The sequence below is a fragment of the Elephantulus edwardii genome, unplaced genomic scaffold, assembly GCF_000299155.1.
Source record: "Elephantulus edwardii isolate Elephantulus edwardi_28Jun2011 unplaced genomic scaffold, EleEdw1.0 scaffold00014, whole genome shotgun sequence".
Taxonomy (NCBI): domain Eukaryota; kingdom Metazoa; phylum Chordata; class Mammalia; order Macroscelidea; family Macroscelididae; genus Elephantulus; species Elephantulus edwardii.
The window spans coordinates 5,451,030-5,475,276 of record NW_006399764.1 but is presented as its reverse complement, the minus strand read 5'-3'; the positions used below and the strand labels follow the sequence as shown (position 1 = coordinate 5,475,276).

The window sequence follows — 24,247 nt, the reverse complement described above, 5'->3', positions numbered from 1 at the left end:
GTTCTATTTCAAAGTGTGCAGCAGTTACAGGGGGCTATTGCATTAGACAGCACTTGTGAAATATTGCTATCATTGTAGCACATTTGTTTTGTTGGGTTTTTTTTAAATTTTATTTTGTAATTTTTGTATGTACCGTCAAATTGGATCTGACTGGTACAGGAGAAGATTGCCCCTCCTTCTCCAGCATAGCATCTGGTGGATTTGAACCATATGCCCCTGGAATTGAAGTGTAGCTTCCTGCCATGAGGCCACCAGAGCTCCTTTTTGTTTTATTTTTTGCTAATCAATCTATGGGAGAAATATGAGCAGCCTCCTTCTCTTTTGTTACTGTGGGAAACCGGAGGTTGGAGACGAGTAGGAATTGAAGGGCAGCAGTGGGTGTTTGGTTATAGTATACCAATTTTGAGACCCAGTGGCACAGTGGTTAAAGAGCTCAGCTTTTAAAGTAGAAGGTCATCAGTTAGAACCCACTGGCTGCTCCTTGGGAGAAAGACCCGGCAGTCTGCCTCCGTGAAGACTCCTAGGGAAGTTGAGCTTTGTCCAGCAGGGTTACCACCAGTTGGAATCACGCAGTGGCAGTAGAGTGTTTCGGCTTTTGAGGGCTGGGAGGCATACTCTGCTGCTTATCAACCTGCCTTACAGAGTCTTCTGCTTTAAAATCTACCTCTGGGCCCCTCCTGTTGGTTTTAATCTAACTTCCCATTATTTGCATTATTATCTTTTCCATTTCACTGATTTTTCTTGATTGATGAGTTGTGCTTTGAATATGTTGCTGTGGTGCCATTTTTAAATAAAACACCAATGCTAACACTTTTTACATTTCTTTTTTTTAGGTCCCCAGAGGCAAATTTTAGACAAATCTTATTATCTTGGACTTCTTAGGTATGTTAAATAAGCTCATTTTTTCATATATCTGTTAGCATGAATGTTTAGCTATGGTGCAGGTTAAGATAATTAGTTATCTGTTGATTTCTAAAAATTACTTTGCCTTCTAGCATCATTTTACTACAGTGAAAAATAGAAAATAGGTGTGATAATATCATGAGCATGAGATTATTAGTTATATGTGAGCTATGCATTTTAGGTTGACATTTTTTATTTAATGATATAAGTAATCTTTTATAGTTTTCCCCTAGCAGTTACTTTTTGGGGGTGTGTGTGTGTGTGTGTGTGTGTGGTCAAATCAAATCTGACTGGTACAAGAGGAGATTGTCCCTCCTTCAGCAGAGCATCTGATGGATTCGAACTGTGTACCTCTGGGATTGCAGTACAGCTTTTTGCCAGTAGGCCACCAGAGCTCCTCCCTAGTATTCTGAAACACAGGAGACCCTCTGTATCTATGTTTTATGCATCCTAACAGTTAATGAATCTTGTATCAAAAATATTTTGGGGGAAATTGCTCCTAGAAAGCAATCAGGTGATTAAAGTAATCCATGAAAGGCTAAGAGAGAGTGGGAAGTGCTGTTTACACAGGATTTCCATTCTATTGGGTATCAGCAATAAGATAGAGATGATTTACTGCATATGGGAGGGTGAACATAGGTTGTATGCATATGGAGCATGTTGTTACTATTGTGTACTGTCGAGCTGGAGCCAACTTATAGCTGACCTTTCATCAGATTTTCAGAGACAGTGAATCGTATGAGAGGAGATTGCTCTTCTTTTCCCAGCAGAGCCGCCGGCAGATTTGAACTGTGTCCCTTTAGATTAGTAGCTCCGCTTCTTACCACTAAGCCACCAGAGCTCCCTATATAGCCCACAGGTTGTATGCATTTACAGTAATAAAGCAGCAAGAGATTCTAATATACCAGTAGGAGCATCTGCAAATCTTAGGATCTGTTAAATCCTGGAACAAATACTCCTTGAATACCAAGGAATGAGTATGTATTATTCATACCTTCAAAATGTCCCTAGTTACATAAGGAAGGGGAAGTCTATATATACTTATTTATGATCATTTAATTAGTACTGAGTATCACATGAGAGTCTATTTAGTCACTTGTACATGTGGCCTAATTATCATTAATTTCTCAGTTTTGCTATTTAAGTATGTGGTTCTATACTGAGATTTTTTTCTCATTCACCACGTACCTTTTTCTCTGCTAAACGCTTCACTGTCCTGTTTCAGTTTTGTTATTTTACTTTTTTCTTCAATCATCATCTCTGTCTTCTCTCTCTCTTCTTTTCATTCTGTCTAACACATCCTCCCATTATGACTTAAGGGGAGCTCCGGTGGCCTGATGGTCAGAAGCTGCACTGCAGTCCCAAAGGCATGCCGTTTAAATCTACCAGCTTCTCCGCAGGAGGATGACCAGTCTCCTTCCATGCAGTTTACTGCAGAAAACCTGCTGGAGGGTCAGCTATGAGTCAGTTCCAACTCAACAACGTACAACAACATCATGATCTAAACACCTTGTTTTGTTTCTGACTTCTTCTTGATTCTTCTGCATTCTTATGAGTCTCAAACTCCTAGAAGTTAGTGAAGAGAAGTAAAGGTACTCTCTACCCATCAATCTGCCCTCAAAGCTAAGAAAGATACTCAGGCTGTTAGTTTTATAGCATGTTTACTATCTGTCTACATTGTAATCAAAGGAAGGAAAGAAGGTTATTCCCAATGACTGCTCTGCCTATCTGCTCTTGGATTGTTTAAAAAATAGTTTTAGCTATGTGTGTAGTTGTTTGGCTTAAAGCAGTACTTTCCAACTACAAAAGATTTTTGCCCAACCACAGAACATTTGGCAATTTCTGAAAATACTCTTGTAATAACTGGTTTGGGGGAGAAATATTACTGTATGTAGACCAGAGATTTTGCTAAGTATTATGTAATGCAGAGTTGTAATGCATAATCCATAATCCGTTAGGTAATGCATTGATTCTTCCTCCTCCATCACAAATAAGTATCTAGTGATTTAAAATATCAATATTGTTCCTATTCAGATTCTGACTGAGATTATAAAACAGTCTGTGAGGCAGTGATCGATAATCATGCTTCAGTTCTGGTTTTATTTCATCTTTATCTTAACCAATTAAATTGTTATTTTATATATATATTTATATATATATATATATATGAGAAGTTTAAGTTTTGTTTAAATAGAAAGTCTTGTTTTGAATTAAAAATGTTTTCTTTATTGTTTTCATTTAGAAGCAAAATAAGTGAACTGACAACTGAAATTAATAAACTTCAGAAAGAAATAGAAATGTACAATCAAGAGAATTCAGTATATTTATCATATGAAAAGAGGTAAGAAATTTTGCACTTGAAATATGAAAGTTTTAAATGTATCATTTGGTAAATATGATACAAGAGCTCAAGTTATTCATAGTGTTTATTATCTGTGTATTTATAAATGCATTTATTTTATGCTTACAGGGCGGAAACATTAGCTGTTGAAATCAAAGAGTTTCAAGGAGAACTAGCAGACTACAACATGGTATTTGCTTTCTTCTAAGATAATTTCTTCTGAATATTTTCATTGCTTTTTACCACTTTAAAACATTTAGAATAAAAAAAAACAACCCATGAATTCATGCATATTATGGTAGACCCAATTATAAAAAGTGCAGAGGATTAATTACCTTTTTCCTTTCCCAGAAATTACTTGACTTAACTAATTGATATGCCCACTTGCAGTTTTTAAAAAAAATATGCTTATAAGTAGTTCCTATTTTATAGAAGTTTGGCTTACATACGACCCATTGTTAAAAAACAGTCCCCATAAAGCCTATTATTTTGAAAATTCAGTATATATACAATGGTTCATTAATAATATAAAATATACAATGACGAATTTAGAAACGAAACTCAGTCATAAGCTAGGTCTGACTATATATACTTAAAAATACATATGTACACACATACATACACATGTGCTCTTTTAAAAGACAGATTTCCATCTCATTGCTTCTAATTAAACAATGAATATTAGAAGAAATAAGAAACTTTCTACTATTATAGTTAGGTGAATTATGAATACCCATATCCACTTGATCCTCATGTTTTACTTAATACAAACCCAGTTTTGTTGATTATAGTGAATTGCATTTCTCAAATTTTTTGAACTCCATAATTAATAATGACTCTTTTATAGGCCTTAAAATGTATAGAATTTTTTTTAGTAAGTGAAGTTCTGTTCTAAATGTAAGAAAAAGAATTTGTGTAAAATATAAAATGACATTAGACAAAAAGTTTTTCATTATAGTGAATGTGTTAGTAAATTACACAGTCTTTTTTAAAAAATTTGTTAAATTTTATTATTTTATGTGTGTGTATCATCAAATCAGATCTGACTGGTACAGGAGGAGATTGCCCCTCTTTCACTAGCAGATCACCAGTTGTATTCGAACCACATACCTCTAGGATAGCAGTGCAGCTTCTTGCCACTAGGCCACCAGAGCTCACTCAAATTATATAGTCTTAAAAATATTAACATGCAAAAAGTACTAGCTGTAGGTTTACTTAGGTAGCATTTTACATAAAGACTGTTCTTAGCCACAGTTGCTCTCCCATGGAGCAACTAGTAGATTTGAGCTGTGTGCCTTTGAGTTGACACCACATCTCCTTACCACTAAGCCATCTGAGATCCATAACATATAATAAGCACTCACTAAATGTTAGGTCTTGTTGGTACCTGTTAATCACATCATGATTGAAAGTGTAATATATATTACATTAGTAAAGCTTAATCTCTTATAATTAGTTAAACTCAAATAATTTGCTTTTACATTCTGACTTACCTCATGGCTGAATTTCCTTATCACTGAAATGTGGATGTAGTTTCTACTTCAAAGAATAATTGTGAAATTTAAATTTGTTAATTCATGTAACATAGGAGAACATTGTGTGACAGAATATCTACAAATATTTTACATTTTCATTGTTGTCAATATATAAATCTGTTAAATGCTATCTCTCCTGAAAAGAGAGATCCTCCCCAAATTTTTGCCTGCTGTAAGCCTTGTCTACTTGTGTTACATTGACTATGCAAAGGCATTTCACAACAGATTGTGGTTAATCTTGAGAAGAATGGGAATCCTAGAACACTCGATTGTGCTAATGTGAAACCTGTACTTGGACCAGGAGGCACTTGTCAGAACAGAGCAAGGAAACACTGCATGGTTCAAAATCAGGAAAGGTGTACACCAGGGATGCATCCTATTTCCATACCTTTTCAATCTGTATGCAAAACAGATCTTCCAGAAGGCTGGACTTTATGAAGAGAAATGTGGTGTCAGGATTGAAGGAAGACTCATCAACAACCTGTGTTATGCAAGTGACACAGCCTTAATTGTAGAAACGGGGTAGGTCCTGAGGGCTTTGCTGTGCAAGGTCAAGGATTGCAGCCTTCATTATGGTTTGAAGCTCAATATCAAGAAAACATAGATCCTTATCGCTGGGCCAATTGGCAGAATCATGATAGATGGAGAAGAGATTGAGATTGTTAACAGCTTCAGCTTGCTTGGCACAGTCAGCACTCTTGATAGCAGCAGTCAGGAAATTATAAGACAAACTGCATTGGAAAAATCTGTCAGGGACCTCTCCAGAGTACTTAAGAGCAACAGTGTCAGTCTAAAGACTAAAGTGTGCCTGATTCAGGCCATGGTCTTCACAATTACTTGCTATGCATCACAGAGCTCCATAATGATGACTAAGGGTGATAGAAAAAGAGTTGATGCCTTTGAGTTGTTATACTGGAGAAGAGTATTAAATATACTGGACTGCTAAGAGAATAAGTAAGCCTTTCCTGGAGAGGGTAAAACCAGGCTGCTCCTAAAAGGCAAGGATTTTAAAGCTCCATCTCACATACTTGGGGCCTCTTGCCTGGAGGAACCAGTCACTGGGGAAGGACATCATGCTTGGAAGGGTGGAGGGACAGCAAAAGAGAGAAAGAGCCTCGATGAGATGGATTGACTCAGTGACTGTGAGGATGGGGGTAGGTATGTCAGGAACAATGAAATTGCCACAGATAGAGCAGGCATCAAAGCTGTTTAAGGTTCAAAGCTGTTTAAGGCATCGAAGCCGTTTGCTTAGGGTCATAAGCAACTCAATAGCACATATAACGACAAAGAGGCATGGTAAAGTGCTTAGCTGCTAATGGAACTGTTTGTGGTTCCATGGGAGAAAAGATCTGGTGATGTGCTCCTGGGAATATTACAACTTAGGCAACCCTATGGGGCAGTCATATGAGATGACTGTGCTGAAGACCTACAGATCAGTGGTTCAAATCCACCAACCATATCGAGGGGGTAAGATGGGCAGTCTACTCCATTAAAGGTTTATCACCTCAGAAACCCAGTGGAGGGTCCTTGTGAGCCATAATCTGCTCCTCTACGGTGGCCTTTGGGTGTAAATTGGAATACTCTGTGATGTAGTAGTGAGTCTTCTTCAGAAGTTCAGACTTCTTTTCAGAGCTGACTAACATCTCTAAGTTTGATTTGTAGATAGGAGTTTATAACTGTTCACTTCTCACCCTAAAAATGTATTTTAATATTGGCAACATGAGTTGTAATTGCTTACTTAGGTAGTTCAATATTAGTTTTTATCATAGAAGATAAAGTAATTCAGAGTATTAATACTTGGGCTGAAATGACTACATTATTTATAGTAATGAAGATAGAATTAGAGATAAAATTTATGAAGACCAACAGAACTTTAAAAAAGTGGTTTTGGTTTTTTTTGTAGTTGGTAGACAAACTTAATACCAATACTGAGATGGAAGAAGTAATGAATGACTACAACATGGTAAGAAAATTTATAAATATAAGTCTTCCAGTATAAGTCACGTTCTTCAAAATAAACCTGGTAGACTTATAAACCTTCTAGTCCATAGCAAGTCGTGCTTCTAACCCAGTGGCTGCACGACTTTGGCACTTAATACCCACCAGCTGCCCCTCAGGAGAAAGATGAGCCGTCCCCTCCCTTTCAGACAGTGGGAAAACCTGCTGGAAAGTCGCTGTGAGTCATAATCCACTCAGTGAAAGTGAGTTTGAATTTACTTTTCTAAAATTGTATGGACTTTCTCAAAAGCTCATTTCCATTGAGTCAGAATATACTTACAGCTGACCCTCTCTTAGTTTTCCAAAACTGTAAATCTGATGAGAGGAGATTTTCTCGCTCATCTCCCGAAGAGCCGCTGGCAGATTTGAACTACCAGAGCGTCAGTCTCAGCACAACTTGCCACAGACTATGCAGCTGGAGCTCCCTTAAACACTGTACTGCTTGATCCTAAATACCACCGTTATGGTTACGTTTGTTTAAAGGAGTCAGCTAGATGTACTGAGGTAAAAGCCTGAATAAAATTAGTGTTGAGTCTAAATTCAGAGTAATTAATAGTCAGATATTCACTGAGCAGCTGGTAAATTCATGAATGCTGCTTGTCTAAATTAAGTTACCATTTAATTATTTGACAGATCACCACAGAAAAATTAATACTTTGTGGTGAAAAATTACAATGCATGTGAAAACTGGTATGTCACTTTAACTGATGTTATCATTTGTTAGAAGAAACAATGTCTGTGTTTTTAAAATCTTTGCATAAGCCACTAGGTTTGCTATAATAATTTCCCACTTAGTACTAACTAGAAAAACTTTTAAAGAAATAGCTTAGTTCAGTGATTCTTATTATTTTTAATCACTAACTTTTCTGGTTAATTATTTATTCAGCTTAAAGCTCAAAATGATCGTGAGACACAAAGTATGGATATAATTTTTACTGAACGACAAGCGTAAGTACCATATATTTTTAAAATTATCAAACATACTTAAAGAATGGTAATTTATGCTGATAATGGCATCAAGTAGTTTGAACACTTCTTATCTGTAGTTTTCAGTGGAGATTCTCCAGTGAACATAGGTTCTCGTGATCCTTCCAGACATGTAAGTGGCCGTGAGGTCAACTCAGACTTACAAGACTGTGTACAACAGGCTGAAACTTTGTCTGGCCTGTGCTGACCTCACGGTCTCCGCTGTGTGTAATACATTGTTGTTGTCTCTGTGTCAGTCCATTTCACTGAAGGTCTCCCTCTCACTGACCTTCACCTTTACAGTGTATTGTCATTTTTCAAGGTAGTCCTTCCTGAAAATATGCCCACAGTTCATAAAAGAAAGTCTCACATGAAGTTAAATGTAGCCTCTGCCCATTTATAATTTTATTTCATTTGTCAGTGTTAATACTGGTATTGTTTGATAAGTGGGAAATGATGTTTTGGCAGAATGAGAGACCATTTAGGTAAAAAGATGTCTGTGTTCCTCCAGGTGAGAATTTAGGGGGAAAAAATTACTATGTTTTTTCATTCTTCTAAGCTATGTAGAAGAATAATTTGAACTTGATACTACCTTTTAGTATTACATTAACTTACTGTTAGTAAGTTCATATCCTTTGTTAAAAGCATGTTACTATAAACAAGCATTTGTGTAAATAGGTTAGTCCATTCATTACTTTTACAGGATAATATCATCCTACACAGTGTTTATTTTTCTTAAGCGTACTTTGAAAAGAATTTACTACTTAAATGACTTTGAAAATAACATCCACACATTAAGATATAAATCTACATTTTTAAGCAAATAAGTATTTAAAAAATATTACCACAGAAAAATTTGAACATACACAAAATTAAAATAGCACATTATAGTTTTAAAGACATTTCGTTTTATTGTAACAAAGCAACTTGTACACTTTTAACATTTAAAACTAAGTATAATCTTTTCTTTCCTATAACATAAAAAGAAAAAAATAAACAACAAAATTGTAATAGAGAATATAAATTTCACACAAATCCTGCAGGTTCTTCTGATCTGCCACCAGGTGATAGGGCTCAGGTACAATTACTCACCAGACTAAACCCACTGCTGTGGGGTTGGTTGTGAGCCTTTAGCGACGACCTGCCATCGTATTTCTGTCAATCTTGAGTATTTCCTGAAGAGCGCCTGGTTGACACTGCCACACTTTTCAGGTAGCAGCTCGATACATTGTGCACCTTGCCACCAAGACTCCCTCAGGTCACCATTAGAAGACAATTTTATTTTAAACTTGTCCTCTTAAACTGTAAGGATGTCTATTAAACATCCTAATTAAACATGCTAAAGGAGAAGCCATGTTTCCAAAACACCTACTTAACTAAGCCAAACGTCTCAAACCTACCCTTTCCTGACCTTCTAGAAACTCATTTTTTAAAAGTTTTTCCCTTCTTTTTTTTTTAAACAAATAGATACATGCTAGTAAATGCTAACTGCCACATTTTCATGTAAGAGACACCGTATAATCTCCTAAGACATTATTATGTAGAGAAAGGATGAAAAAAAGCTGTGCACTACTACACAGAGGCCTGCCAGCTTCCAGCAGAGCAAAGGGAGCAGAAGATTGTTCTTATTTCCCAGAGAGAAAATAGTCTAATACACGTCTGTTTACCCTTCTTCCAGCTCCAAGTGAAATTAGCTCCATGCTCTCTTGTCGCCACTGTTGTCCCACCCACAGAACTGAACAGTATTAGAATGAATAAATTCTCAGACACCATTTAATGTATAAATATATTTCTTTGTTATAGAGATACCTCTGTATCTACAGCATATGGATAAATACACTTGCTCATGTATGAATGGTGGTAAAAAGTAAAGATTTTCCCACGGTTTGGTTTGCTTTGTTGGTAACATTTTCATTGCAAACAATTGATTTAAAAAACTTGACAAATATTTTTTATATTCTTCCTATAATAGGTACATTCTCAGTCGAAGTATTCTTCTGTCTTTGGTCTTTTGAACTGTTACTGTGCTTTTGGGAAGAACCACAATAAGTGCTTGGAAAATGTTCCTTGAAGAAAAAGTCTTTTGTTGTCAAGTGGGTTTGCAAAATACTATGCACTACCCGCTTTAACTTAGAAAAACCTCAGACAGTTCTGTAGTACAGACTCATTTTTCTGAATCCCAGAATTTCCTATTCGAATTTGACTGTGAGGGTTTTTTAACCCTTTGACTTCTGGATGTGTCTCTCGAACAATGTATGATAGAAAATAATCTGGGAACCATTGTTCTGACTAGCAGATCTCAATAGCTCTTCATTTGTTTGTGCTAGGCCAGTCCTGTTTGTATAAAAGTCTCTGAAAGGGAAAATCCCCACATAGTGTTAAAACCAAAGTCCCTGGGGATTTATGATGCCCACTTTGGAAGCTGCTGGGCTATTCAGTTGTGGCAATCTTGCTTTACGGTGGTAAACTTTCCTTATAACCAATTCAGTGGTGACGTGTTAGCCATTAGGCCTAAATGTTCCACACGTCTGTGCTTTAAATTGCTAATAAATTTTAAGGAAATTGACTGAATTAATTCAGGAAGCATGCTTTTCTGTTTTCTTTAAATAAAATATTTTACAACTTCATGAATTCATACTATGAGAATATAGTTAATCTTATGTTGTATTAGTTTACCACTATTCCTTCCTTTGACTCATGATAGCATAAATCCAGAACCTCTTACTTTACTGATTGGAGTATCAGTATAACTGAAGAAGTGTTATAGTCAAATATTTAGGTCAATATGAGAAGCAGTTCATTTCAGCTAATAATTTAATCTAGCTTCCTCCTTGCTGGTGGTATGTATGATCTGCTGAGAATAGGAGTCGTACTATCATAACTAACCATATAACTGTTAGCTTCTGAAGAATGTTACTGTATTTTGAGCTACTTGTTTAATACCAGTGAAAAAAAGCCATGATTTCATTATCATTCATGTGAGGGTATATTACCTGTAGTTTGCTACATCACATGTCGGAGTCCTCATATCTCAGTTGTGAGTGGACTGGGCATAATCTTAAAAACTCAAACATAAAAATAAATTAATTTTCTTCATGTAATTCATGAGTGTCTATATATTTGTCCTCAATGAACCCATCATCATCGACCACAAAGGAGTGCAGTTGTTCAAAGATTACTGTGGTTTCTTCAGAGTTGGTGTCTGGTATCTGAGGAAGAGAGCTTGGATCTCCAGTGATCCTGTTGTCATAGGTCTCTGCTTCATGCTCCTCCAGTCGGTGGTGATGATAACTGAGCAGAAGATTATACCAGACCGGGCATTTGATAGCCATCAGAATGAGGAGTGAAGTTGTCAGTACAGTGACAGCCACACCCACAAGGAAAGCCCAGCTTTTTCCAGAATGTTCATGTTCTTAAATAAAAGAGAAAGACATACTTGGTTAAATTGGCAAAACTCGAATAATTATATAGGTAACATATTCCGAGGTTGGCACTGGGGAAAAAAATATACTGTTTTCTTTTGGGGAGATTGACTAAATCAATCATAAAAGATCTTTCATAGTGTAATAAAAGAACACCTTTTCAGATATCCCCTTCAGCTAGGACATTATCAGTTTATACCAGTTAAAAATTCTGGCTTGTTGACTCAAATCAGAGGTTCAGAAAAAACTAAAAAAACCTGTTCACTCAGTGTCATCGAGTTGGAACCAACTCATAGCTGACCCTTCAGTGGGTTTTCCAGGCTGTAAATCTCAAGGGAGGAGATTGTAGTTTTTCTCTTGCAGAGCAGCTGATGGGTTGGATCGTGCATTGAGGCACTGTCTTTGGGTTACCAGTCAACTCTCTACGTAAATGCCTGTTGCCTGGTTCAGAGAAGTTAAAACTATTTACTTGATGGCATTTGGCTGGTTACTACCAGAGTCTAGTTTGGAAACCTAGTGTTTTATAAATGTTTTATTACAATAAGGAATTGTTCTGTACATTCTTTCTAAAAGTAGAAAGTGAATGATGACTACCTCAATTTAATTATTATGATAGCACCAATGATACTCATGCTTAAAAAAAAAACAAAACCCCAACAGTATATTACCTGAATTTCCTGTTAAGTTGCCCGAAGAATTAAATGTTGAATTGCTAATAGATTTTAAATAGACATAAACATGCTCTGTCCTAGATGTGAAAAATGTTGAGTGACATTGAGCCTTAAGAGGAGCTGTTTTGATACTGTAGCTCTTCAGGATGTCTGGGTGGCTGCACTTGGTGACACTCTCATTGCCTAGCAAATTAGGGGGGGGGGAAAGAGAGTAAGAATGGGCAGTAATATTTTATAGTTATTCTTATGTAGGATTTTTTAATAGTCTAGTTTATATTAAAGATTCTAAGAAAGGAGCCCTTCTGCTTGTGTAGCACACACATGAGAGAGATAGATACACATTCCTTTGTTCATGAAAATGTTTTATAGATACAGTTTAAATGCACCATATCTTCACTGCTTAGCTTGACTATGTTACTATTCTGAGAAGATAATTATGGCTAAAATCTGAGCAGAGCAGGGTTACAATGAACAAAGTAGGGTGGTTATTTTTCCCTGCTTTGTGATCAGGGATCCTAACAGGAAAGGCACCTAAACAAAAAATCCTGGCATTATATACTTAATACATGAAATGATAAAACCATCTCCCATCTATAGAACTTCTGTCTTTTCTGTGGAGAGGGAAGAAGGCATCTATGCAGCCTTACTGTGCAGCGTTTCTCTGTGACTCTCTTAACAAGGAAGCTTTCTTTTAAATCATGAAATGAGAGATTTTTATGCTGCCAGACAATCTAATCCTATTTTAGTTCTAATTAATTTCAATTAAAAGAGCTTACCTATTGTCACATTTGATGTATTTAGCCAGTTCTGCAAATTGAGTAGGCCACAAGAACAGTTCCATGGATTTCCATGTAAAGTTATTAATTCCAGGTGAGACAGTTGTGGAACATCAAAAGTGCTTATCAGATTGTCTTGCAGGTTAAGAATGATCAGGTTCTTCAGAGGCACAAACACTTCAGAATCCAGTTGAAAGATTTTATTTTCACAGAGGTGCAACTGTTTCAGTTTATGTAAACCTGCAAAAGCATCTTGCTCAATTGCAAAGATGGAGTTTTTACATGTATTTAAAATTTCTAGACTGGAGAGATTGGCAAAACTGTTACTATGTAAGACAGAGACATTGTTGTCAGTCAGATAGAGCTCAGTAAGTAAGAAGTACATCTGTAGAACCTTTGTGTCTGTAACATTCAAGGCAATTTGGTTATAACTGAGGTCAAGTATAGTAACATCTTTGTTGATATCTGCTGGAATCGAGGAATAATTCTTTTCCGTGAAATTGCATCTGACTTCCTAAAAAAGAATAAAATTATATTCTTAACTGGGAAAACTCTTTAAAATGTCATATCTAGGCACTAGAATGGAAGGATACAGATATGAAGAAACATGTGGTCACTAATTTGTTGTTTTATAGTGTGAACAGGTAGAGCATAACCTGTCTTCTTTGATAAAATATTAAAGAGTAAAGAAATTCTGACTCATTCATTCAGGCAGTACTCAGTAGGAAGGTCTGTAAGGTTAACAGCTCAGTTTGGTGTTTATAAAGGAGATATTTATCTTAAAACAGAAATGGATCCATCTACTGGATTAAAAAGCTGTGCAATGTGCATATCCTTACATGTGTATAGATCCAAGGAAATTGTTCTTTTGACTGTTTCTACATTTTGGAATATGCCCCTAATGAAATAAATATTACAACAGCATTATTTATTGTAATGTGTTATCAAACTGAATCCCAAAATTGTTGCTCTTGAGTCGATTCTGACTCCTACACCCTTCGGTCAGGTTCTGAAGGCTGTTGGTCTGTATGGGAGGAGGGTCCATGTCTTCCTCCTGAGAAGTGGCTGGTGGTTTTGAACTGCCAAGCCTCCGGTTCAGTCTGCTGCACACCACCGGGGCTCCTTAGAGAATCTGTTAGCATTTCCATCAAATAGGAGTTTTACAGAGTTCACATTTTGTTTCTTGAAACTAGTCTTCCATTTTCTACAGAAAATGTAAAGATTTTTCTTTCTGATTGACTTAAAGAACTCTTTTTTTAAAAAATTATTTTTTTATTTGTGTGTGTGTACTGAAGAACTCTTTTTTTTTAAGAACTCTTTTTAAATAGTGAAGACTGCTTTTATAAAATTTTCATCTGGCTCAGAGATGTGGTTTTTTAAAATGTACAGTAAACTGTGAGTTGGTTTTGACATTTTGGGTTTTCCCCACTTTTTGCTGTTGCCCTGGATTATATTCTCAGATGTACACAAAGTTTATCTTTGTATTTATTGTTACTTATTTGAGAGTAAAAACTTACTGTTTCAGAAGTCTGGCTTTCGTCTAATAAGAATATCACAGAGAGAGGCAAAACAATCGTGATGCTTGTGATTTTCATATTGCGGACCTGATAAAAAAGAGAGCATTTCATTTCAATAGGAAACTAGAAGTTCAGTGATTACTGAGAACATTTTGATCCTCCTCGTCACTTTTTTAAAAGCACAGGACCCATTACCCTTTCTGCACTTTGAATTTAATAACTAAAAAGTAGTTGTGGAAAATGACAAGCTAATATTTTTCAGTATGCCCCATTAGTTCATAGTGCCTAGTGGTAAGAAGCTGTGCTGCAGTCGCAAAGATACATGATTTGAATCCACACTCTTCTCGTGGGAGAAGGATGGGCAGTGTCCTCCCGTGTGACTTGCTGCCTCTGAAAACCTGCTGGTGGTTCAGCTGTAAGTTGGCTCTGACCCGACAGCATGCAGCAAGAACATTAGCGCCTAGATCTAACAGATCCGTTTAAAGGAGCTTCAGAGCAGTGAATGTGGTTGTACATTTAAACATTTTAATAAGTTCACAGAAGAAAGTCCAGGAGATTTCGTATTTATGAATATATTCTTGTTTAAATATATGCTTACATTTGCTACTTCCCCATTTTTCAATTACAAGCCTTATCAGTAAGTGTATCTTCTGACTTCCACCTGCGGAAGATGAGTCTTCTTTTGTTTCTCAAACACCTCTTTCCTCAACACATCAACTATTCATGTCTCTTAATTCTCCTAACACAGTTATTTGTACTTTTGTTTGGATAATATTAAGTGTATTAATATGAAAGCCTGATACATTGATTTTAACATTGAAAAGTAGAGTGACTGCTTTTCTGTTATAGCACGTTTTCTTTTCTTTTCTTTTTTTTTAAATTAATGGCGCTGTTTTTAATATGCTTGTTTTTCTGCACCCAGATTTTAGCTGTACAGACCTCTTCATAGATTATGTACATTAGGCATGTAATCAGCTTTAGGTGCTGAGAGGTGTTTCTCCCAGAACCTGCTGCTCTGATCCAGATGGGAATGCTTCACACTATATGTTTCTCTTCGACTAGTGGACTCAGATTTCTAAGAGCTAGGGGATAAAAAAATGGGTTTATAGTAAGTGAACTTGAACTTAACCCCCGTTTTCACTACCACATCACTACACTCATTTATGAGTGCTTCCCAGATTCCCTTTGTTTGACCTATGGGGGGGGGGAGGGAGCCTCCTTCTACCCTTTTGCTCATTTTGGGAGAAGAAACAGTCAACAGCACATAACAGCAACAACTTGTTACAGAATAGGAATTAGAAAACTATAAAGTGAACAAAACTTATTTCAAGTTAGTAAAGTCGATGGACTCAGCAATGAAGAGCCACTTAAATTCTGGCATCATCAGTGTCCACACTGTCTTCAAGTTTGTTGGTTTGGCTATGTTTACCCTTTTCCCATGGGTATCACTTCTGTCCCTTTACATAGTTAATCTCACTTGTTATAAAAAGCTACTAAGGTCTTGTAAATTTGACATAACTTGGATGGAGATCATAATAAAATCTTTCAGAGAGAGAATGGAACTCAAGCTATCAGTTGTAAATAGGCCATTGCCCACAAAACAGATATACTGAAGTATTTTGACTATGTAGTTTACCTCTATGTAGTGATTTCTAGGAATAGTTGGGCTAGAAATCTTTAAACATAGGTAAACTAAGAAAACAGAAGGTAAGTATCAACTACTGAATGAAAAACCAACGTGCTCTGTCAGTGTTCCTCAAGGCACAATTTAAAAACTCCAAAGAGACGAGAGAGAAAGAAAAGAGAAAAATATATTTCTGAAGAAACTCAGAAATTTGATCTTGAAACAAAAGTAGCTAAAGTTAATAGGAAAAAAAAATGATTACATAAAAGAGCCAGGGGGGAAAAAAATCCCAGAAAGAGCCCAAGAAGGCAAAATAGTATGAGGAAATAGGCAAAGAGCTGGAGTTAGAACTCAAAGGGGACATAATCATTCTTACATGGTTACCAGGCATAGAAAGGGAATGAAAAAATTATTGAAAATATAGTAGATAATTAATTATCTATTAAGTTAAATAAGGGGAGTGATTAGACATTCTATCATAATTAGTATTCTAAAAATATATGAATGAGTAGAAAAAAAACTCAACTATGTTTTTGTAAGCTACTCCAACCAAAAGAAAACCAACCTAAAGGAATCCAGAGGGAAGGTGATTGTTGCTCTGCGGAGTTGTGCTCCTCCTGGGTGATATTCTTTGCTCTGTAGGCCTGTCTGTGCTAATGTGCTTTAATGACATTATTTTTGTCCTTTAGGAGTTTGGGGTTATTTTTATATAATATTTGCTGTTATATCAGAGGTCCTACAGTTATTTTGGTTTTGCTAACGCAAATGTATATGCAGTTTAACACTAAGTGTTTTAGATTCTGCCCCCACCCTACCCTAATATTCATTGTGTAGAACATACCACATGAGTTTGAACTGCCAGAGTGGTGCTGCCTTTGGGTTAGAACAGACTCCCTACACACACGAAGCCACTAGAGCTCTCATTTTTGTGTTTTCAGAAGTTACATGAAGGTGGTACTCAACTTCCTTCTCTCCTTAACTATTTTACAAACTTTTCTCCCCCAAATCTTAAAGTTCTTAAAATGGAAAATTTTTAGAAAAAGCAAAAAGTAGAGAGAATACACCTTGCAAATATCGACTGATGGCTAATCTTTGTTCATATTACGGGTTTATTTTTTCATTTCATGTTACATCAAAATGCTCTATAATGAGCATAGTTCAAAATAAATAAAAAGTCTTGTAGATTTGACTAGCTAGGTACCCCTTTCCCCCCCCAAAAAAAAGAATAAACAATTCTTTTGTATTACATTGTTTTATTTGGAAAATATTTTCTAGCCATGTCTTAAGAATACATTATTTCTAAGAGAAACTGTGTGGAGATCTAGTATTTCTGATCTTTTATAATTTACTAAAGGCAAAGCATTGTACAAAATTCACAAGCTTAGATACTATTTGGTGAGGGGGGAAAAAAAACCCAACAAACAATTGAGGCTATAAATACATAGATCTTACCTTACTTTTTTCTTTTTCTTCTGAGACTGGTGTGCTAAAGGGATATAGTCTGTTTCTTGTGCAGTATTTAGAAAGTATATGTCATATGATTGTATTTCACTTTGTTTCAACCTTTGTACCCAATGAACAGGTGATTAAAAAAACCTACCAACCTTCCTTAGCAAAAGATTGACTAGAAGACTAATTTCTTAAAGTCATCTTTGACGGTTCCGATTTTTTTTATTACAAGTAGTGTGCTTAACCTCTGTGTTTCTTAATTATTCTTTAAAAAGTTACTGAAATATTAATAAATTTACTGTTTATTTAGTTTATAATATTCTGAAAGTATATGCATACCTTTAGAAGACACACAGTTGCTAGAGTGAATTGGCATGTTAGTCCTAAAGGTATTTAATTTTTGGTTCAAATTGAAAAGATTCCACCAAGTTTGTATTTTCATGTTTGTTTTTCAGTCATTTTTATGACCATCATTGACAGTTTCACTGCCACGTTATGACTAGAGCAAAGTGCTCTCTCCGAGCCTTAAAAGACTGACAGTTGGCCATTATGTGGCCTTTAAAAATCCTTGAACTTCCTGGTGTTTCCCTTTCCTCTGTAGAATGATATATGGTACAAAATTAATCCCCATCACACCACAGTAGACCTGGCAGGTAGAAATTTATTAGTAAGGTGTGTTGCTGGTAATGAGTAATGATGTTGTAGTTCAGAACAAGCTCTAAAAGGTTAACTCTTTTGGTCTCAGCATCCGTAATCTGTGAAACAGAGATTGAAATAGATTGGTGCTAGAAAATTCTATGACCCCCATATACCATGCCTTTTAAAGCAGCAGAATACACATTCCTTTTAAAGCAGCAGAATACACATTTTTTTATAATACCGGTTCAAAATAGGAACATTGTCCCTTTGCCCAACAGTAAGAAAAAAATAATTGAAATTTCAAGCTGACTTGTTTATGTTCATTTTTATTTGGCTACTATCAGATGTTGCTTGCAGGGATGTTTCTAAGTTTAAATCATCTTCTTTTAAACATGTAGGATAGGACTATTTAGGTATGTAACTCTAGAAGGCTCAATTTTTGCATTTCTTATTTATTCTTTTTCTTCTTCCCATTCAGTAAAAAAAAAAAAAAAAGGTTATATGACAGAATACTTGTCAGATAAACCATAAGATAATTGGAATGTAGGGAAATTTCCCCAGAACACTTGATCATGCTATGTGAAAGCTATACTTGGACCAGGAGGCAGTTGTTAGAACAGAGCAAGGAAACATTGCATGGTTTAAAATTGGGAAGGGTGTATGCCAAGGATGTATCCAATCTCCGTACTTTTTCAATCTCTGTTCAGAACAGATCACTCACAAGGCTGGGCTCTATGAGGAAGAATGTGGCATCAGGATTGGAGGAAGACTCATCAACAACCTGCATTATGCAGTTGACACAACCCTGCTTGCTGACACAGTAGGACCTGAAGCACCTGTTGCAGAAGGTTAAGGACTGCAGCCTTCAATATGGATTGAAGCTCAACACCAAGAAAATAGAGATTCTCACCACTGGGCTGATTGGCAGCATCATGAAGAGATTGAAATTGTTAACAGCATTAGTTTGCTTGGCTCCTGAATCAACACTCTTGTTAACCAGAAGCCAGGAAATCAACAGAGTAATTGCATTGGGAAAATCTACTATCAGAGGCCTCTCCAGAGTACTGAAGAGCAGTGGTATCAGTCTGTAGACTAAAGTTCGCCTGATCCAGGCCATGGTCTTCACAGTAATGTGCTATGCATCAGAAAGCTGAACGATGACTAGAGATGATAGAAAGTTAATTGATGCCTTTAAGCTGTGGTGCTGAAGAAGAGTATTCAATATACCATGGACTTCTAGGAGAACAAACAGGTCTTTCCTGGAGTGGGTGAAGCCAGGTTGCACCTTGGAGGCAAGGATTCTGAAGCTCCGTCAGACATATTTTGGGCATGTTGCAAGGAGGGACCAGTCCTTGGAGAGGGACATCATGCTTGGGGAAGGTGGGAAGACAGCACAGGAGAGGAAGACCCTCGATGAGATGGAGTGGTTCAGTGACTGGAATAAAGGAGGTAGATGTGTCAGAGACTATAAGGTTGGATCAGGATTGATCAAGGTGTAGAGCTATTGTCTAAAGGGGTCACTAAGAGTCACACAGGTGACTTGATGGCACAATAACAACAGGGAAATTTCAATGGTCCTGTCCATATGTTTATTGACATTCCCATTTATGTATATGTGAAAGATTTCCTGGTTATCCTTATCGGAAGTTGTGACTGCACTCTGTGTACATCCTATAAATATGTGTACCAGAGGGCATTTCCGGATGTTTTTGACACAGAATTCCTCCAAATCATGTAAAGTAAGAAGAAAGCCTTTGGTATTCTGCCTCTCCAAACAACAGCAAAAACAAAATTCATGGTTAGATGCCACTGTGTCATAGCACTGTCTTAGTTCCATAAGTAACTGCCCTAGCTCCGTGAGTGTTGTAAGGCCCAAGGGCCAGGAAGTGCTGACCTTTTCTCCTTTCATGTGACACTTTCCCATTTGTGCTCATGTGAAATCTATACTCGCATCAGTGTTATTCTCGAAAATATTGTTTCAATATTAATAAATTTATTTTCCAAGTTCATGTATAATATTGAGAATGCATACTTTATTTTTTAGTCAGCATGAGAGAAAATAAAAAATCACTGATATTTGTTATACGTCTTTTACAGGTTAGTATTATTTTTATTGTGAATTCCATAAAGCAGGGGGTGGAGCATGAATGCATTTTCAAGTTTAGGATCTTTAAAGTCTTAGTCTAGGTGTCCCTGCTGTTAAGTAGAGTGTCTGCTTTCCAGTAGTAAAATAAGCAGCTGAATCTCCCGATCTGCTTCCAAAGCCCTTTACAACTCTGCGCCCTGACAGCAACGAAGTGAGACTGTCTGAACTCTGTTCCATCTGTTTATATCTCTGTTAAGGAACAGCTGACATGTAGTCTCTGTCACATTTTGGCTAAACCTCTCTAACCTGTGAAGTTGTCCAGTATCGTTTTAGCCTGTACTGAGATGAGCAGCTACTGTCAAAGTGCTTAATAGTTATACTTGGCCAACTGACTGGAAGAGATCTATATTTGCTTCCATCCCAAAGAAAGGTGACCCAACAGAGTGTGGAAACTACAGAACAATATCATTGATTTCATATGCAAGCAAGATTCTACTGAAGATTATCCCAAAACGACTGGAACAGCACATCAGCAGAGAACTGCCAGAATCCAGGCTGGGTTTAGAAGGGGTTGTGATACTAGGGATATTATGGGTGATGTTAGATGGATCTTAGCTGAAAGCAAAGAATACCAGAGGAATGTCTATCTGTGTTTCAGACTATGCAAAGGCATTTGACTGTGTGGATCATAACAAACTGTGGCTGACTCTGAGAAGAATGGGAATCCCAGAACACTTGATCATTCTAATGCAAAGCCTATACTTGGACCAGGAGGCAGTCATCAGAACAGAGCAAGGGAACACTGCATGGTTCAAAATTGGGAAGGGCGTACGCCAGAGAGGCATCCTATCTCCATACCTTTTCAACCTATATGCAGAACAGATTATCCAGGAGGCTGGGCTCTATGAGGAGAAATGTGGGGTCAGGATTGGTGGACGGTTTATCAACAATCTGCGTTATGCGGATGACACAACCCTGCTTGCTGAAACTGAGGGGGACCTGAAGCACTTGCTGCAGAGGTTCAAGGACTGTAGCCTCCAATATGGATTGAGGCTCAATGTCAAGAAGACAAAGATTCTCACCACTGGGCCAGTTGCCAGCATCAGAATGGATGGTGAAGAGATTGAGATTGTTCACAGCTTCAGTTTACTTGGCTCTACAGTCAGCACTCTCGGCACCAGCAGCCAGGAAATTAGAAGATGTATTGCCCTGGGAAAGTCTGCTGTTAGGGACCTCTCCAAAGTACTGAAGAGCAATGGTGTCTCTTTGGAGACTAAGGTGTGTTTGATACAGGCCATGGTCTTTGCTATCACTTGTTATGCATCAGAGAGTTGGACAATGACTAGGGAGGACAGAAGGAGAGTGGATGCTTTTGAGCTGTGGTGCTGGAGAAGGGTACTGAATGTACCACGGACTGCTAGGAAAACAAACAGATTCATCCTGGAAAGGGTCAAACCAGGCTGCTCCTTGGAGGCAAGGATTCTAAGGCTCCGTCTGACATACTTTGGACATGTTGCAAGGAAGGACAGGTCCTTGGAGAGGGACATCATGCTTGGTAGGGTGGAGGGACAGCGCAGAAGGGGAAGGCCCCCTATGAGGTGGATTGATTCAGTGATTGGGGTAATCGGGATGGGTGTGTCGGAGACGGTGCGATTGGCACAGGACAGAGCAGAGTTTAGGGCTGTTGTACATAGGGTCGCTATGAGTCTCAAGCCACTCGACGGCACATAACCGCAACAACATCATGGAGTTGAAACTGACCCATAGCTGACCCTCCAGACGGTTCCTCAATGCAGTTTATCACATGGGAGGAGATTGCCCATCTTTTCCCCATAGAACACCTTGTGGATTTGAGCCACATGTGTTGGGGAATGTGTGGAGGAAGGCAGGGCCTCTCGCCAGAACAGATCACCTAGCTCCAGATAAGTGCAAGCCTCCCAACGGCCTTTAATATGGGGTAGAGAAAGCTCTCCTGTGCTTGGCCATACAGGCTTGAGAAAGTTCACCATTTGGGAAGACGGCTGCCACGTCTGTTGAGCTGGTAGTAGCCCGTACACGGCTGAGGCTATCTTATCCAATTTGCATGTCCCATGTCTGCAAGCCCACCCTATCCTGTCTCCCTGTTTACTTGCTCATATACAAGTGCACTGCAGCCCCCAATAAAGTTGAGCTGAATTGACTCTCTGAATGGCTCCCAGAGTGGTGTGTCTCCATTGTGCTTACTCCATCAGGGTGTTGCTGTTCGTTGCCAGCAAGTGGATGGTGACACACGTGCCTTTGGGTAGGCAGCACAGTTTTTTACCACCAAGCCACCAGAGTTGCTTTTCATTTACTAGGATAGAAACACTTAAAGTGAGAAGTACTACAAGGATCTGATGTTGGCTGACCAGAGAATTTTCTGCTAAGGGCCTGGGGAAATAACTACTTAGACCTTTAGACAAGCAGCCCCAATACAGAGATTAAGGAATGCACATATTGATGGGATACACAGCCAAAGGGGAAACCTTGGTCCAGTTTTACCAGCATGGCTATGAACAAGGAAGGACAAGACTTAATCTGCCTCAGAGCTATTCACCAAGACTAGGAACTGGAAAAGCAAGTCTAAGAAGAATTTATTCCATCAGATTACATGTGGTTATTTTGGAGAATTTTGACAAAGTACCATACACCCAAGTCTGTGAAGAAGTTTCCAACTTTTTCCTTTTAATATGGTTTAAGCACTTTGCAAAGGGGTGTGTGTGTGTGCAGATAACACTGAGGCTCAGAGAAATAGCACCATCTGCCCAACGTTATAAAGCACAGTGTGTATCCGATAAATATCAGCTGGCCAGTAGCAATGCTTGAATGCAGACAGTTTGACTGCTTCCAACTACAAGGAATACATACGTTTAGAAGATCTGTTGTCTGACTTAGAGGAAATAGAACCAGAGCCTTCCCTAAATGCAAGGATGGTAAGACTTCTCACATACTTTGGGCATCTTATCCAAGTGACTAGTCCCTGGACAAAAATGTGCTTGATGAGGCAGAGGGAAGGTGAGAGGAAGACCCTCTACAACACGTACTGGTGCAGTGACAGTGGGCTGAAGAATTTTGAGGATGGTGCAGGTTCAGACAGGGCCTTCTCCCATGGTAGGTAGGGCCCTGCGAGTCGTAGTCAACCTGAAGGCACTTAACCACAAGGGACATGAAAGCTAATGAAACTAGAAAAGATGTTACCTATGAATGAAAGAACAGATAGAGGTTGATCAGTCACACCTCGAGGCCCAAATAGAAATGTAAGATTTTAGCACTAAATAGTCCAACCATACTGGATAAATAAACTTTGAGGTATTTAGATGACAAGTCTTAGCTATTTTTATCTCCAGAATTTTCCTTTACCCCATTCAGAATTAACTTTATGTGAGTAATAAATGCCACAAATTCTGGTGTTTCTTATGATTGTATGATAAAGGTGATTATTGCTCATAATTAATTCTTGCTACTTTTATTTACAATAGTAGCTCTGTTTTCAGTGAAATCAGCTTACTCTTAAATGTTAAAACATAGTAATAATTAGTGAAATATTTAACTAAAGGAGTAGGTAAAAGAATTTAAGAAAGGCACACTGTTTATGTAGAACTACTTTTTCTTTCTAAATCAATTTCACTTTTGGTTTCTCTCCTGAGTTCAGAAAGAGCCATATTGATTTATGTGATTCACCATTATATAGTGAAATTCTATACACTATTTCACTGGGGCAAAGAATTTTGTGGTTAAAGGATCTTTGAAACTAATAGGAGTGATAGCTCATTTTTCTTGTTATTTGGGGATGAGAATGAGAATTATCAAAAGTTACTAGTATATCTTCTTATATTTAGACCCTAAAGATTTTCTGTAATAATCTTTGTGTTCTTTTAGTAAAGTAAAACAGATTAAAAAAATAACAGAGATGGAAAAGAGAAAGACATAAAATAAGTTTTTGTTGAAAAGATCTAAGTCACTCAAAGGTACAGAGTTCGAATCCGCTGGCTATTCTGTAGGAGAAAGAGAATCATTCAACTCTCATGTAATTTACTGCCTTTGAAAACCTGCTAGAGGGTCAGCTGTGGGTTGATCCCGACTCTCAGCACACAGCAATCTCCTCCTGTGTGATTTATACCCTCTGAAAATCTTCTGGAGAGTCAACTATGATGGTTCTGAATCCTGAGCTCATAAAGACGATTTGGGACAGGATTATATCCATACGCTTACAAGGAAGTCCAGTAAATACCACTATCATTCAGATATATGCACCAACAACCAGAGCCAAAGAAGAAGAAATAGATGATTTCTACCAACTTT

At 37.5% G+C, this 24,247-nt stretch overlaps 2 protein-coding genes across 2 annotated transcripts in view; one reads left to right on the top strand and one right to left on the bottom strand.

Moving 5' to 3' along the window:
• Positions 1 to 24,247, top strand: part of IFT74 (intraflagellar transport 74 homolog (Chlamydomonas)) — a 78,959-nt gene that overhangs the window by 7,888 nt on the left and 46,824 nt on the right. The window contains exons 3-7 of the mRNA XM_006881260.1: positions 834 to 882; positions 3,146 to 3,244; positions 3,374 to 3,434; positions 6,683 to 6,742; positions 7,664 to 7,725. Coding sequence (XP_006881322.1) covers positions 834 to 882; positions 3,146 to 3,244; positions 3,374 to 3,434; positions 6,683 to 6,742; positions 7,664 to 7,725 — 331 coding nt within the window. The remainder of the gene's footprint in view (positions 1 to 833; positions 883 to 3,145; positions 3,245 to 3,373; positions 3,435 to 6,682; positions 6,743 to 7,663; positions 7,726 to 24,247) is intronic.
• LRRC19 (leucine rich repeat containing 19) lies at positions 10,827 to 14,207 on the bottom strand. Its single transcript, XM_006881259.1, has 4 exons — positions 14,130 to 14,207; positions 12,613 to 13,126; positions 11,834 to 12,019; positions 10,827 to 11,155 (listed from the first exon to the last, which is right to left on the bottom strand). Exons 1-4 carry the CDS (start codon positions 14,205 to 14,207, stop codon positions 10,827 to 10,829), a joined length of 1,107 nt encoding a protein of 368 aa, XP_006881321.1.